The sequence below is a fragment of the Galleria mellonella genome, unplaced genomic scaffold (assembly GCF_026898425.1).
Source record: "Galleria mellonella isolate WM207_F2 unplaced genomic scaffold, CSIRO_AGI_GalMel_v1 utg33, whole genome shotgun sequence".
Classification (NCBI taxonomy): domain Eukaryota; kingdom Metazoa; phylum Arthropoda; class Insecta; order Lepidoptera; family Pyralidae; genus Galleria; species Galleria mellonella.
In genome coordinates this window covers 12,051,442-12,067,858 of record NW_026442079.1, presented here as the reverse complement: position 1 = coordinate 12,067,858, position 16,417 = coordinate 12,051,442, and the positions used below count along the sequence as shown (strand labels likewise).

At 34.5% G+C, this 16,417-nt stretch overlaps 1 protein-coding gene across 4 annotated transcripts in view; it reads right to left on the bottom strand.

The window, feature by feature from the left end:
* Positions 1–16,417, bottom strand: part of LOC113512766 (F-box/WD repeat-containing protein 7) — a 47,012-nt gene that overhangs the window by 18,382 nt on the left and 12,213 nt on the right. For all 4 annotated transcript variants that reach the window (XM_052896468.1, XM_052896470.1, XM_052896469.1 and 1 more), the window contains exons 4-6: positions 10,252–10,341; positions 9,946–9,993; positions 1,949–2,136 (exon numbers count right to left, since the gene is read on the bottom strand). In XM_052896468.1, coding sequence (XP_052752428.1) covers positions 1,949–2,136; positions 9,946–9,993; positions 10,252–10,341 — 326 coding nt within the window. The remainder of the gene's footprint in view (positions 1–1,948; positions 2,137–9,945; positions 9,994–10,251; positions 10,342–16,417) is intronic.

Sequence of the window (16,417 nt, the reverse complement as noted above, 5' to 3'; positions counted from 1 at the left end):
ATTTAGAAAAAAAAAATTTATGAAAGTTATTTTTCACGTAATCATTTTAATTAACTTAATATTTTAATAACTGCACTATGAATGCACAGTTATATTAAACCGAATTATTCCAATGCCTCATCAAAGAGTCAAGAGTTGAAATTATTTTTGTGGTCAAATCGTATATGTGCTACCGAGACAGAAATAATATTTAAATGAATGACTCTGTACATATATATATCTGAGACCAATAATCTATCACCTACTTACAATAATGTAGAACAATTATAATATAATGAATTCGAACTAGGAATCTATTTAGAAACGATTAATAATGAAAATAATTTGATTTTAACGACACAACATCGTCATTTGAAGATACTGTTCGGATGACCCGCTTTTTATAAAACTTATCAAACAGCAGTAAGTTGCAAGCAGCAACTAAGGGAAGAAAGCACCAATTTTGAAATACTATATTACAAGAAGAGATCCATGCCCAATAATGACATTGATCAGACTAAAGAGGTTGACTAGAGAGGCTGCCAGAGTATCTTGCGTAAGCTATTTCTATGTAGTGTATTGGGAGGCTATTCATTAATTATATACGTCGTTATTATTAAATAAAAATGTTATTAATTTAAATAAATCAGTAAGATATATTCTTAAAATAAAAAAAGGAGTATATTTTAATTTCATGATCGGGACTAAACGTGACAATGCAAGTGTGGCTGAAAAACTGCGCGGGCTGCCAGAAGACGCCGTTCACTTCAATTCTGCCGTGACTGCGAAATGGTACAATCCACGTAGAAAAATCAGTACAATAAAGTTCAGGTACGCTAGTATTTACCTATAATCGTGTCGTGTTTAGTCCCGATCGTGAATTTAAATATACTCGTATTTAAACAATGCCAAAGTTTAAAATTAACTATAGTTAATATTTTAGATTTATTGTACTCGTTCACATTATTTACTTTCAAAAGCTGAGCCGATCGACAGTTAAAAACTCTACTCACAGTTCTTAAAATAAAAAATAGGTTTTCCTACAAACGACATTTTTTTTTTTATTTAACTTATAGGTAAGATCGTCTTTCTCACAACTGTTGTTTAAGGGAGGTTCACTAACACAAATATTGGGAACGACTGTTATGTACTAATACTGGTTTATAACTGGCAAGCAAATGTGTCAACAATATATCTATGGGCAAGCGCACAGTACAGTATGATACACATCACTATTTCAAAAGGACTCGATGAAAGTGTAAAAAACGAATAATGACCCGACCAAAGATAAACTGACAGTCTGCTTATCTATTGAACAATAGTACAAATAAAAATTCGATTATTTCTTGTGCTTACTTTCCTTTACAGAGTGTTTCTTTTATAATTTCAACAAAATTCCATTATCTTTATATTAAATTGTATAGAAATAATTATTCGATTTCATAAAATAAATATAATTTCAACTATAAACTATTTTAATAGAATTTAACCAAAACGTAAAAAATGAATAATAGGTGCTACTATAAAACAACTGATATCCAAAAATAATATATAAAAAGTAGATTAGCCGTCAATAAATTTTTAATGTTTCGATTTATTAGTACAGTAGAATCCCGATTATCCGAATATTCGATTATCCGGACTTATTCTTCACGGCCCTAATTACCGATTTAGAAATGGTATTATGTAATCCATTATCTTTATAGCTCGTAACTTTTTTATATCGTTTTGTCTAAATGACGCAAGTAAAACCCCTTACATAATAAAAAAAAAAAAATTTATTATGTACTGTTTGTTTTAACTATGAAATCGATTATCCGGATTTTCGATTATACGAAATACCACTGACTTTTATTTGATTCGGTTAATTGAAATTATACTGTAATTTCATTTCGAGAATCAAAACTTTGTTACGTTTTCATTAATGTCTATTGAAGTAAAAATCGTGGCTAGTATAGAGGCCACTTACTTGTTGAGCCATTGCTTGATATCCGGGGGACCCTGGACATTGGAGGTGGATAAGGTTTGGATGGCCAAGTTGTTGTGCCAGTTGGGGTCCGAGGAGTGGGGCCCAGCGCCGTTGGAGATGGCACCTTCCTGGCAAAACTTCTTGGCGGATTGCGGCGGCGGTACAGGTGGTTCATAACGCCTCTTCCTCTGTAAACGTAACATTTAATTATTTATTAACTACATCTAGCTGCTTACCCGCGTGCACCACCGTATAAAGTAGTTTATATGTTAGATTACGATCTAATCTATCAGTGTACCAAATTTCGTTCAAATTCGTCCAGACTTTTAAACGTGGTTAAGTAGTATAAATGGGTCTGACTTTTGACTGCAACGTTTTGATTTTAGAAATAGGAAAACTAATAGGACTTACCACTTCTAAAACCATATTTTAAGTTTGACCTTCAGGAACACAAATGTAAAAACTACACTCAGTTTGGTGCATTGGTCTTTGCGTGATACCGAAACAAATATGCGGACAGACAGATGAAAAATGTACATTTGAATTCTATTGATCTTATTAATACTATATAATGTTTTCTTAAACATCTCCTATGTACAAACGACGTCTTGTTCCAATTTTATTTTATCACTAGCCCTCAGAGGCACGCAATATATTTCATGTGTTTGTGACGAAATTAAGGAATCAATACCATTTATCTATATAGGTCATTTTTGGTCACTTACGCGTATCAATATCTTTTTTAACCCTGCCGACCGGTTCAGCAAACGTATCCGTTGTAACTTGACTGTACTTGATTGTTTTATTTCGAAATAAATGTGTTTAGTTAGAAATATTTGTTTATGTACAGTACATCTAATATCTAAGAAATAGAACATAACCGCATGTATGGCGGTAAAATAGAACAAAACACGTCTGTTAAATAGGTAATCGTTTAATAATGCTTTGCTCAATTAGTGTTACTTAATGACAGTTTCAACTATATTAAAACGTGCATCAAAAATACTTGAGTTATCTCACTAAACCGTAACAACAAGAATATGCAAAACACTCGACATGATATCTACCACATGAAATGTCAAAAAACAGTTGTAATATTTTTTTATTTTAAGATAAATTTAAAAAAATGTCAAGTCTCTATAACTACATTTTAAATTCGAATTTCATATCTCTACAAATAATTCGTACTAAGTGCTTGCATTGCGCAGTTTATAGTGCACATAATTCACAATAATAAACAATAAAATCGCCAAATATTAATTATAATAATTAAAATAATATAATATGATAAATTACAATTATATATATATATATATATATATATATATATATATATATATATATATATATATATATATATATATAATCTGTTAAAAATATAACATGTTTATTTCGATAAAAGTTTCACTTTTATTGTTGCTAAACTCTCGCTGATTTTCATTTGAGATACATAGAGATGACAGGCTACTTCTTGCTGGGGGGGAGGGTATTAGTAATGGGGTGCAAAGCCCTATTATATACCACTATGCTATTAATATACCACTCACAAAAAAATTTATCCGATTCCTCTTAGAATTCATCGTAGTTAATGACTGTTAATGAATGGTCCACCAGCTGACTTGCTTTGATTCTCACTCATTACCACTCACTGGCATAGTGTACACTGACGAGCACTAACGAGTATACCACTTCACTTTCAACCGTTTAAAAAATATCACCCGGCTATATTCAAACATCCATACAATCTACAATAAATACTTGTACATTAAAATGCAAACTCAAGTCATTTCGTAATTTGAGTTCACGTGTAATGACCGGATAGTATTTCTTTCCCAAGCACAAACAAAGTATGTAATATGAACGTAAGTATAAAGCGTCGCTAACTTTGATAAATAAAATTGCAACACTACCAGGGAGCTTTATTTCGAACTTATTTATATTAATTTAAATTTAACTTTTTATGTTATATAAAAACGTTGATTTACATAAACGTTCGAATCCTGGCTGGCAAATTAATCCTTTAGGAGTCGCTGTACTCAAGTGAGTACAGGTAAGTTACAGTCCATAAGTAAAATAAAGTTATCGTAGACTACCTTGTTATTTTACATTATCAATCAACTGTTCAAATGTATTGACAAATATTACGAGGGTAGTGTGACTTTTTATTATAAAAAGTGTAAGTTGAAGTTATATTATCGAGACACTGTGGAGGCAAGTTCTTTATTTTTGTTATTTTCTAATAATAAAAATAAAAATAATTAAAGTTATCGTAGACTACCTTGTTATTTTACTTTACCAATCAACTGTTCAAATGTATTGACAAATGTTACGAGGGTAGTGTGACTTTTTATTATAAAAAGTGTAAGTTGAAGTTATATCATCGAAACACTGTGGAGGCAAGTTCTTTATTTTTGTTATTTTCTAATAATAAAAATAAAAATAATTAAAGTTATCGTAGACTACCTTGTTATTTTACTTTACCAATCAACTGTTCAAATGTATTGACAAATGTTACGAGGGTAGTGTGACTTTTTATTATAAAAAGTGTAAGTTGAAGGTATATCATCGAGACATTGTGGAGGCAAGTTCTTTATTTTTGTTATTTTCTAATAATTAAAATAAAAATAATTAAAGTTATCGTAGACTACCTTGTTATTTTACTTTATCAATCAACTGTTCAAATGTATTGACAAATATTACGAGGGTTGTGTGACTTTTTATTATAAAAAGTGCAAGTTGAAGTTATATCATCGAGACACTGTGGAGGCAAGTTCTTTATTTTTGTTATTTGCTAATAATTATTGTTAATAAGTTGATTTTTTTTTCATTTCATTAGTATAAAATACGTATCAGGATAAGTTATAAACAATAATGCAATCATGACTTGTAACTGAAATAAAACAAGGGCCATGTAAATGTTGGTGTACTCGGTTGAGTACAGTGACAACATACGTAAGCAAAATAACCGTTTTTTTTTCTCAGATTCCTAACAATGTAGAAAAAGCATTTTCCAACTCGAACGAGCTACAAGAGGCTTGAAGCAGCAATTGAAGCTCTTTTAGAACAAAGCAATGAGGTGAATATGACTTGGTGATCATCCCACCTGATCCAAGTGCGGTGACAGATGAGGAGGAAGGCCCTGATGAGGATATGGTGGCATGTTCCATACCGTAAGACGTACCTGGTACTATTGAGATATTTACAAACCGAAAGGATATCGATAATCGAAAACAGCTCGTACTGCGACAGTGATGATGAACCGCTGGCGTCAAATAAAATACGACTAGTTTCTACTCGTATCCTATTTGACTGTCAGTGTACTCAATTGAGTACACCCCTATAATTTCGTGAAAATGATTTTTTTTTTCGTATTTTATGTTCCTATGCTCTTATTTTAATATGAAAATAAAGAATATTAAAAAAAAAGTACTTTTTATTTGACCTCTAATGGGTTTCGTCTATATTTGAGAAAAAGAGCATTTTGAAATAATTGTGTGATTATCAGTAAGGTAATGTAATGATATTATGTATACATTATATCCACGTACGCCTTCTCTGATTAATCTATTACAAATGATAAGTAACTATTACCAACAGTGTTTCCCAACCTTTTTTGTGCCATGCCCCACTTGAACATTTCTAAAATTTTTATATCCCCATACATATTTTTTCCCGACAAAATTACTTGACGACTCTAATCGCCTGTTTGATATTTTGGTAACGTCAAACGAAATTATACCTAATAAACATGAACAGCATTTTTTTTATTTATTTTTTGTTAAATTTGCCACCGATATCTATGTAGCATTTAAATGGCCCGGAGCAAGAGGGTTAAAATCGCTTCGAGTCCAAATTTTAATTGTCCCCCCCCCTTAACTATTAAATTGCCCCCCTGTGGGGCGTGGGTCCCACGTTGGGAAACACCGATTACCAACATATTTGATATGTTATTAAATTCTATTAATTTTATTAATAAAAATTATAAATTTGCAAGTTTTTAAAGATTCGTCGCTCAATCGCGATTAAGAGCTAAATGAATTTAAATGAAATTTCGTACACAGGTAGATATAACAAACAAACTACTTTATAAACAGACCAAAGCAGACAAAGTCGCGGGCTTAATAATAATTAAATACAGGCAGTACAGGAATTGTCAGTAATGAGGCCCCATTGTTAGCGATATACACTATCACAGTTATTTTTAAAGTGTGGTTCGCGACCCCCTGGGGGGCCAAGGGAGTCGCAGAAGGTCGCGAAATCGTAAAAAAAAACAACAGTTTCACAACGAAATCGATCACTTTTTTGGGCTATAATGAAGTATTATGTATTATTTATTTATTTTCTTGTTTATCAAGTTTTGTTAAGAACCGCGGAGGAGGGGGTCGCAAAATATTTTTACATACTGAGACAATCGCGTCATGAAAGTTTGAAAAACACTGCACTATCAAATCGACCTTCACGTGGTCACTTTAAAAATCATCGCAATCCCTGATGAGACTAAGGAAATTCTAATTTTGTAGCATTAAGCAATAAGAGCCTAAATCAGTCCTTTTCACACATTTAGAGATATCATGAGAGTTACATGGGGCACACTAAAAGTTTTGCACTTCTAGCTAATCGGAAGTATTTGAATATTGAATGTTATATTTTTTGAAACGTTGCAACCTTCTTAGTAATAAAACAAAAAATTGGCGGGAAATTATTTGTCAATTGTTTTTTATCACACATCAAAGTTCTACGTACGCAACGAAAATGGAATTAAGTCGAAAAGATTTTAGAGCGATGATTTTTTATGATTTTAAAAGTTCTCTCTCTCCGCAAGACTGTGCTGCTCGTCTTCAAAATGCTTTTGGGAGAGAAGCACCTTGTTTGAGCACCGTGAGGCGATGGTACGCTGAATTTGAGAGAGGTTGAGTTTCTTTACATGACGAATTTCGTAAAGGGCGGCCTTCAGCTGCCGTCAACGAAAATAATGTGGCTACTGTTAAGCGGCTAATTGAAGAAAACCCGTAGATTACCTATGAGACAATTCGAGAACTATTGGGGATTGGTATGAGCCAAATTCAGTAAATTTTACACGAAGAATTAAAAGTTCGGAAACTTTGTTGTCGTTGGATCCTTCATGAACTCACAGCGGATCAGAAGCGGGCTCGCTTGGAATGGTACTCACAGATGCTACTGAAGTACGACCACGGACATTCTAATGCTGTTTGTGACATTGTCACAGGAGACGAAACGTGAATTTATTGTTTTGAACCCGAAAAATAAACAGCAGTCTTGTGAATGGGTGTTTGAAAATGAGAACAGGCCAACAAAAGTGAGGCAGGCGAGAAACGTTGGTAAAAAAAATGATCAAGTTTTTTTTCTTATCTACGGGTCCCACCTGTACAATTCCACTTGAAGATCAAAAGAGTGTTAATGCCGAGTGGTATTCTACCATTTGTCTACCCAGGTTGTTAGAAAAGGTTCGCGAAAGACGACCAAAAAGCCGCATTCTCCTACATCATGACAACGCTTCTTCACACACGGCCAACAAAACAAAGTCATTTTTAGCTTCCGAAAAAGTACAACTCGTCACCCATCCTGCGCACAGTCCCGACCTAGCACCCTGTGATTTCTGTATTTTCCCCAAAATTAAAGATTTGATGAGAGGTTTCACTTTAACCAACTCCGAAGAGGTAGTGATAGCGTTCTGTAAGCACGTAAAAAACATGCCTTCAGATCTGTGGTCCTCCTGTTTTAAAAAATGGTTCGATCGTATGAAAAAATACTTAAAATATAAAGGAGAGAATTTTGAAAAGCAATAAACATAATATTTTGGTTATAACATGTTGTTTTTTTAAGTTACGCAAAACTTATAGTGTGACCTACGTATAAGTAACCGAGTATGAAGCGAGTCAAGACGAAGGTAAAATTGTCTAGCTACTGAATAGCTAGACAATTTTAAGGTCGAGAGACAGTTCACTCGGATAACCGACAAGAAAAAAGGGTACCGTCCGGAATCGTATTGAATGGAAACCGTTGACGCTTTTGTATGACAGTTAACGATGCGCTATAAACCATTGTATTTTTCTTACGCCCGTATATTAACGTGTTGACGTTATGTAAAATTATACGATCGCTTCATAAAAAATAAAAATAAATACGGTTATAATATTTAATGGGGTAGACGGAGCCATTTGTCGACTATAGCCTTCTATTACGTATAGTACTATTGCCGTAGGATTGTGTAATACAAAAAAAAAAACAGACCTCTTTTTGAAGTCGCTTAAAAAGGGTTTTATGAAACATTTAATGAGAAAACAAATGGCTTTACGTTTGTGCGAATTTACAATAAGTACTTTTCAAGGACGAGAATAAAAATTGCTTCAATGCCCAAGACGCTGCAATAAATGTTGCGGTTTTATGGGAATCGAGAGACAAGATGCGGGCGTCCGCGGGCGCTGCTGCGGCTATATATTCTAACTATGCAATAAATTTACAACGCTGCCGTTAAAATACCATGTAGTAGGAGACAAAAAATGCGGTACCTCTGTCCCACTCGTGATTCCACCTTGAAACAGGAGAGCTTGTATGGCTGTGATCCAAATTCAGGAGTGGGATACAGCAGTAAAATTAAAGGATACGAACCCGTAACATAAGTCCCTAGAAATAGTAACGTATGAAGGATGTCACAGTGTATTTGTAATGTCCATGGTGTTATTTATGTTTATAGGCCTCTGATATACATACATACAAACCATCACCAACATCTCAACTGTTATCTATCCACTGCTTAACACACGCCTCCCCCATAAACTGTCATATATACATACGCATACGCACACACACACACACACACACACACACACACACACACACACAGATATATATAAACAAAACTTAATTCTAATAACAATCACAGCACATATGCAAATGTAAAATTAAATTGTACATAATAGTTTGAAAAGAGTAACTGTTCATTTCCTTGCGGGTTCTTTTTCCTTCAGATAACAACATACCGAACTCGGCAATAGTATTTATAAAGTATTAACGATTTAAAAGCGCTTGTAAACAAGTCCACTTAAATAAAGACTATTTTATTCTATATCACTTTCTATAAGGTGTACCATCAGCTCGTTTGTCAATCCAAGTATTAAGAATTTAAAATTGTGTTCACCACAGGAAAAACCGAATTTTTATTTCAAAACTAAACTACTAGACGGATTTTGATAAAATTTCTATGGGACTAAACTGTAAATATATCCCTGCATATGAAATAAATTCCAAATCGATTTACAATTTTTTTTTATATACATATACAACTTAGAATGGTAAACAAGCTAACGGCCCACCTGATGGAAAGTGGTAACCGTCGCCTATACACATGAGCTATACCATGGACACAACTGAGTATACTGTTTCGCCCATGATACCCCACATGCGTTGCCATTCCTGAGGACTCAGGTGTTATTCCTCCGTGCCCAGTAAATTCACGCCATATCCCACGCTTCAAACCGAAACAAAGCCATGCAAACACAACTGCTTCACTGTAGAAACAAGAATGGGACAGAGGTACCCAAGCAATCGACTTTTGTACAGTCTCCCCTTGATAAAATAAACAACTAACGGAGTCATAATAAACAAAAAATATATACAACCGAATTAAAAACCTAAATGTGTTGTGTGAAAAATACATCTGAATTTCGACAAATGGGTGCTTATAACACCCCCCCCCCCCCCTCTTACGGAAGAGGGCTATATTCAACAGTGAATACTTTTACTACTACTAATTAACAGCTAGTATGATGACGATGATTTTTCATGCAAGTTTTACGTTATGCGAAAGTCTAACGTGATTTCCCGTACGACGAAAACGATCCATTAACTAAATTGAAGTATTCGGAGGTCTATTTAGGCGGTGATCGGATCATACGATCCCTGATCACAGTTTAACGTAATCCGAACGAAACCTGACCTGAACCAGTTATATATAAGAAATAAAAAAAACTACTCACCCAAAATCTTTCGGGTTCTGGGTCCTGTTCATCCTCATCATCGTCATCCTATAAAAAAAAACCGCAATCACTATTTATTTACTTAAAAAAAAAAAAACACAAAAACTAAATCACAAATTGCATCAATGTATGCTGACCATAGCGTTCCACTCTCTATATTCAATATTGTAGAATTTTCTAGAACGTGCTGGGTACATAATGGCGTACATGTGAGGACAGGAGCTCCCTAAGTGAGGGTTACAAGAAATATAACGTTCAGCCGATTTGTAAATAGAGTTATCGGTGCTGTATGCAAGTATTGCTTACCTCGTGCGACGATAAGCACGTACACCACGCTTCTTCGTTGACGTCGTCGTCGGAATCCTCGTCGCCGTCACAGTACGGACTCATGTAATTCTGAAATTATAGTCAAAATTAATCTATTGATTGAATAACAAACGTACAAACATCTTGACGTGCAAACTTTCATATTTATAATATTAATTTAACACCAATTAGCAATTTGCCTCGACTGTGTGGTAACAGTAACCTCTTTTATGAAAAGGTGGTCCTAACCGTAACGATTTTATGTTTTAAAGCTATGTTGGTATAATTTATGATTACACAAAATTCCATTTTTTTTTTTATAGAGCTCAGAATGGCAAACAAGCTGATGGCCCACCTGATGGAAAGTGGTAACCGTCGCCTATAGACATGAGCAGTACCATGGACATAACAGAGTATACTGTTACGCCCATGATACCTCTCATGCGTTGCCATTCCTGAGGACTCAGATGTTATTCCTCTGTACCCTGTAAATTCACGCCATATCCCACCGTTCAAACCGAAACACAGTCATGCAAACACAACTGCTGTACGGTGGAAACGAATGGGACAGAGTACATTGGACAAGTGTACATTGTATTGGTATGTAGGGCTGACTCGGTGTCATCACTCGATTATTTTGGTCAACAAAACTGATATAAATTGATATCGAAACTAGACCGATTAGAAACTGAGATTACATTAATTATGCCACTTATGTAAATGCTTACGAAATTCCAGGTTGCTTGTCAATTTAAACTAGCTTTTTGCCATCTACTCCGTACGCGTGGCTTCAGAAATAGATAAACCAATGAACTAGATTACATCTAGATGAAGTATCAAGATAAAATATAAATTAGATTTTAGGTTAAACCTTTAGGATTACATCAGTGAAATCTACATCCAATATAGCGCAGTAGTTTTTACGTGACGCTGGAATAAACACACAAACAGACAAAATTTCCAAAAAAAAATATTGTATACGCCTCCGTTAATCCTATTAAGACCACTCCCATGAATTTTCCTTAAATATCTCCCATATACACAACGCCCCTTAGTCGCATCATTAAATTAGTAAAAAAAAAAAGTTTTGTAAGCACTAGTTTTTGCCTGCGACTTCATCTCACAATAGTCCTTGAGTGACAGTTATCTCACACTTACGGATAAACAGAATAAAGTAAAAATAAAAAATACAAAGTGATCATATTCCAAAACCATTGTGTGATTGAAAATAATTTAAAGCGGGCGGAACTAGAACCAACTCCTTCGAAACAATAAATTTACCATGCCGTATATAAGAATATATAAGAATCCCGTGTCACGATGTACTTTCAAATTAAACTCTAAAGCAACTTAACAGATTTTAATGTCATTTTATATATATGTACTGCATGCACCAACTTAAGAAATAGGACAAATTTTATTCCAATAAGAAATAATTAAAGATTTACAACTGACGGAATTATGAGGTAACAAGCATAAAAAAAAATCAAGTTAATTGAGAACCTGCTTCCTTACGAAGTCGTTTAAAAATAGCACCGGAAGTAGTAGGAGACAAGTTGGTGTTTACCATATCAGCTACTTACAATATAAACACTTAGAAATACTTGGAACTTCATCGTATTGGCACAGACATAAATATTTATAAATTTAATTATAGTGACAGAAATATAATTGTATAAACAATTTGCAACTGCACAAACAAACCGTCCGTGCAACAAATGTATTTACTTCCTACATATTAGACACGTCTATAATATCACTTCCCGTGGGTGTCGTAAGAGGTGACTAAGAGAAACTAATGGTCGACAAATAGGCAGGAGCGTCGCTCTTAAAACATCAAACCCTAACTGCGGTTGCCAACACGCCTAGCGTGGTAACTATCACATAACCGCACAATAGACGCAAACCTTATGTTCAATAGTGGACAGTCAGTGGTTGATGGATATTAGAAAATTAGTTATAATATTACACCCCTTATAACAAAATGTCTATGAAAAATATATAAAATTAACAAATTAAAACTCACAGAATTGAGTTCCTGCACGCACAGTTGAATAGAATAAATCCAATCGGTTAAATCAAGTGCCGACATTATAACTTGCAACTCGTAAACGATCTAGTCAAATGATTGTTACAATAATATTAAAAGTTCACTTGTATGTTACGATTATTACTTTGTAGAGTTACTGGAATACGATTCAGCTAAAATGTGCGCCCGCTATGTATCACGTAACGTACAAAGTAAAATGCACTCAGTGTGCAATATAAAAAGGAAACGATTTTCTCTGCATATATTTCGTTCGCATGTATGCATATGTTCTGGTAAACTAAATTACTTGGAATCGTGCAAATTTATTTTTAGTATATATATAATATATATAATAATTTATATTCTTTTTTATTATTATATCAGCCTTTAATAGTCCACTGCTGGGCATAAGCCTTCTCAAGAAGTGAAGTTTCGCCAGTATTTGCCACGCTTGGCGAGCGGGTTGCCAACCGCAGTTATGCTTTGGTAATGTTTTAAGACGAACGCTGCTGCCCACCCCTCGACCATTGGAGTTGTTTTAGTCGCTTCTTACGACACCCGCGGAAAAGGGGTGGCTCATTCTATACAGGGACTACACGGCTATAACAAACATAGAGACCTAAGAGTATCTAATAAAAAAAGTATCCTATATGCTAATTTATGTGCGAGTGTACCAGAATGTCATAAAATTTTTTTCGGCCGTTACACACACACACACATCCAATATTACAAATATACAGACATCCAAATATCTTTAGACTCACATTTATTAATCTAAACTTATAATGATAAGTCTAGATAGCTGATATTTGAAACATAAGTTTATTTTAATTTAAAAGATTTTGGAAAATTTCAACTTAAAAAAGAAATGACAACACGCGTACAAAGATGCGGATAACAGTTAGTAAGACTACATAGCTAAACTCATTTTTCTTCGACGTTATATTAGAATTCTTTATGCAACTTAAACTGGCAAACAAGCTGACGGCCCATCTGATGAAAAGTGGCAATTGGCACCTATAAAAATAAACAGTATCATAGAGGTAACAGAGTACACCGTGTCACCCATTATGCCTCTGTACCCATTAATTACACTGTAATATCCCACCCTTCAAACTGAAACACGAATAGGACAAATGTACCCAAGCAGACGCGTTTTGTACAATCTCCCTCTGGTGGATTCAATTATCCACTGAACATATATATATATATATATATATATATATATATATATATATATAGAGTGCATAATCGATTAATACTAATATATAATGTGAGGACTGCACAATCTGGTATCAAGGTGTTTCTAAGTCGCCTTTAGAGAACACGAAGGCCTACCTCTGACGTGGCTTATAGCTACGGCCCTTGATAGTAATTACTAAATACTACATGAATTTTATAATCCGCAATACATTTTATAATTAGATGATATCTATATATAAGAGATATAGAGAGATATATATACCAGAGTGAGCATTTATATAAAGTCGTTGCTTGGATACTTCTGTCCCATTCGTGTTTTTGCCGTGAAGCAGTTGTGTTTGTACCATATAATTGTTTCGGTTTGAAGGGTGGGATATAGCAATGTAATTACAGGATACAGAGGCATAACACTTTACTCCTCAGGAGTGGCAACGCATGAAGGGTATCATGGGCAATACAGTATACTCTAGTATGACCATGGTATTATTCATTTCTAAAGGAAAGTTACTATTTTTCATTAGGTAAGCCTTCAGCTTGTCAGTTTAAAAAGCATAAAAAAATTAAGTAAAATGTATATGATTGGTCTTATTAAGAGAAATAGAATAAAATGTATATGAAGTCAAAACAATAAATTTAGAATATATGTATGTCCGTGTGTCTGTTCAGATATCACGCAAAAACTACTATACCAAATTTAATCCGATTTTAATCGTAATGGTCTTTGAAAAATTTAAAATTGAGTACCTACTACTAAAATGCACACATACAAAGTTGCAACTAAAAGCTTGTTGTCCAATAAAAAGTTATTTATAAAATTTTAATTATCAATATTATGTATGTCTTCTTTGTATGATGTGTGAAAACAATGAGCATCTTAATGATTATAACAAGGCATACATTTATATAGAGATAGCCGTATCCCGTGGCACCGACCGCGTGAATAGGTACATAAAGTGTCCTATATGCTAAGTAAAGATGTAACCTACCGGTGTGGGGGGGAGGGATTGTTAGCAAAGCGGACTACTTGTCCCATTGCTAGCAATATACCCTGTCAGTGCGACCTATACGAGGCCCTCCCTGGAAACAATCGTGCTGTATTCCAGGTGTTGCTCTTTCAATCTCACCTATCATTCCTCACTGGTGTCATCCATTAAAAAAAACCTACCCGTGTACCAAATTTCATTTAAATCCAATCAGTAGTTTTAGCATAAAAGAGTCACAAACAACCGTCTATCAATCATTGCAAAGTTTCGCATTTATAATATTAAAAGTAGACATTACAAGTATTTGAACAATGTATCTTCAGGGTTAGCTGCGCACGCGCACTCGTGTTCCGCATACTCTGCAGAATGCATGTACGTATGCATGCATACATACATACATACTTTACGAGTACAATTTAAACACCCAGCTATTCTCGGTACAATAATACAAGAGTTCCGTTGCCAGGCAGGACGGTAGGTGGTGCAGCTCGCATGTAGAGGTATGACCTTGTTGCATCGATAGAGTTACATAATTTTATATGGAAGCAGCATACAGACGACCATACATACAGTGTCGGGATAAGCGTCTACGGGATTATTAGGTTATCAAATACAATGAGATCCTATTTGAATGCCCTTAAAAATTATCTATCGCTGCGAATACAAATGGGTGTCTATTATCTCTAACCAATATCTCTAAAAGTTTTTATGTTAAACGCTCCACCGTTTATTTCTAAACCACGCAACGCGTTTAGATAAGGACTGCTTTGTCATTTAGATGTATTTTTTTACGGAAGGTGGCAAAGGGCGGTTCTCTTGTTAGGTGTATTTCGAAGAATGAATATTTTAATTTGTGATCTGCTTTTTTTTTTGATCGATGATAATGCAACAGTAACTACATCTGTGTTATCGGTATATGCCAGCACGGCATCAGGGAAGGGCAATAGGATGAGAATGAATACAGGTCAGCTAGTGTCAGGGACAGTTTGTTCATTATGACGATTTTATCAGGAATTATCACGGTTTCAAAGGGAGACTGCATGGAGGTCGAGCCGATATTAAATATTGATAACAATGGAGTTGTTGAATCTCATTACTAACAATCCCTTACCGTGTATAATGCACCAAAATGTAAGCTATTGTGTAACGTAAAAGGATGGGGGGAAGGAATTATTACTAATGTGGATTATCAGTCCCATTGGTAAGATTGCCCCGTCAGGATGACCTCTATGTGCCCCCCCCCCCCACCCCAGTAAAAACCATGGTGCTGAATTCCACGTTTATTCATCACGATGGACTAATTGACCTGCCTTTCCATTATCTATCATACCACACTGGTGCTCCGCCACCGTATACCCTTAGCGCAGGCGGCGTTACATTATCGTATTATAAAACAAAGTCCTCCGTCACGTCTGTCTGTCGGTCTTCTTTCGCGATAAACACAAAAACTACTACACCGATTTTCATGCTGTTTTCACTAGTGGATAGAGTGAATAAAAAATAGAGTTTGGAATGACAATACAGAGTCAAGTCATACATTAAAGGTTGTGAGAGTAGACTTAAGCATACAGTTTCGTACGAGCAATTATATGTTGCCCTAATAAGAATTACTTCGAAACAAAGTTTGTTCGTTTATACGCGTGATCAAGTTATTAATGTTGTATACAAAAAAAAATATTATTTTTTATTTAAATTAATATACCTGAAAAGTAATCTAAATGTTGTCTGTTTTGTTTACCTCATAAACAATTGCAAATCGAAAAATGAACTAAATTAATATTATGTATAACGAGGAAATCCTCCCACTAGATCAGGGGTTCCCAAACTTATTTTGTCTATTGCCAACTTTGAGAATAAATTATTATTTAGCGCCCCCATTTTTTCACCTACTTAAAAACCACTATTACTTCAAGATCAACAAATCACCCCCCAAGCCTCTACACAACCCCCC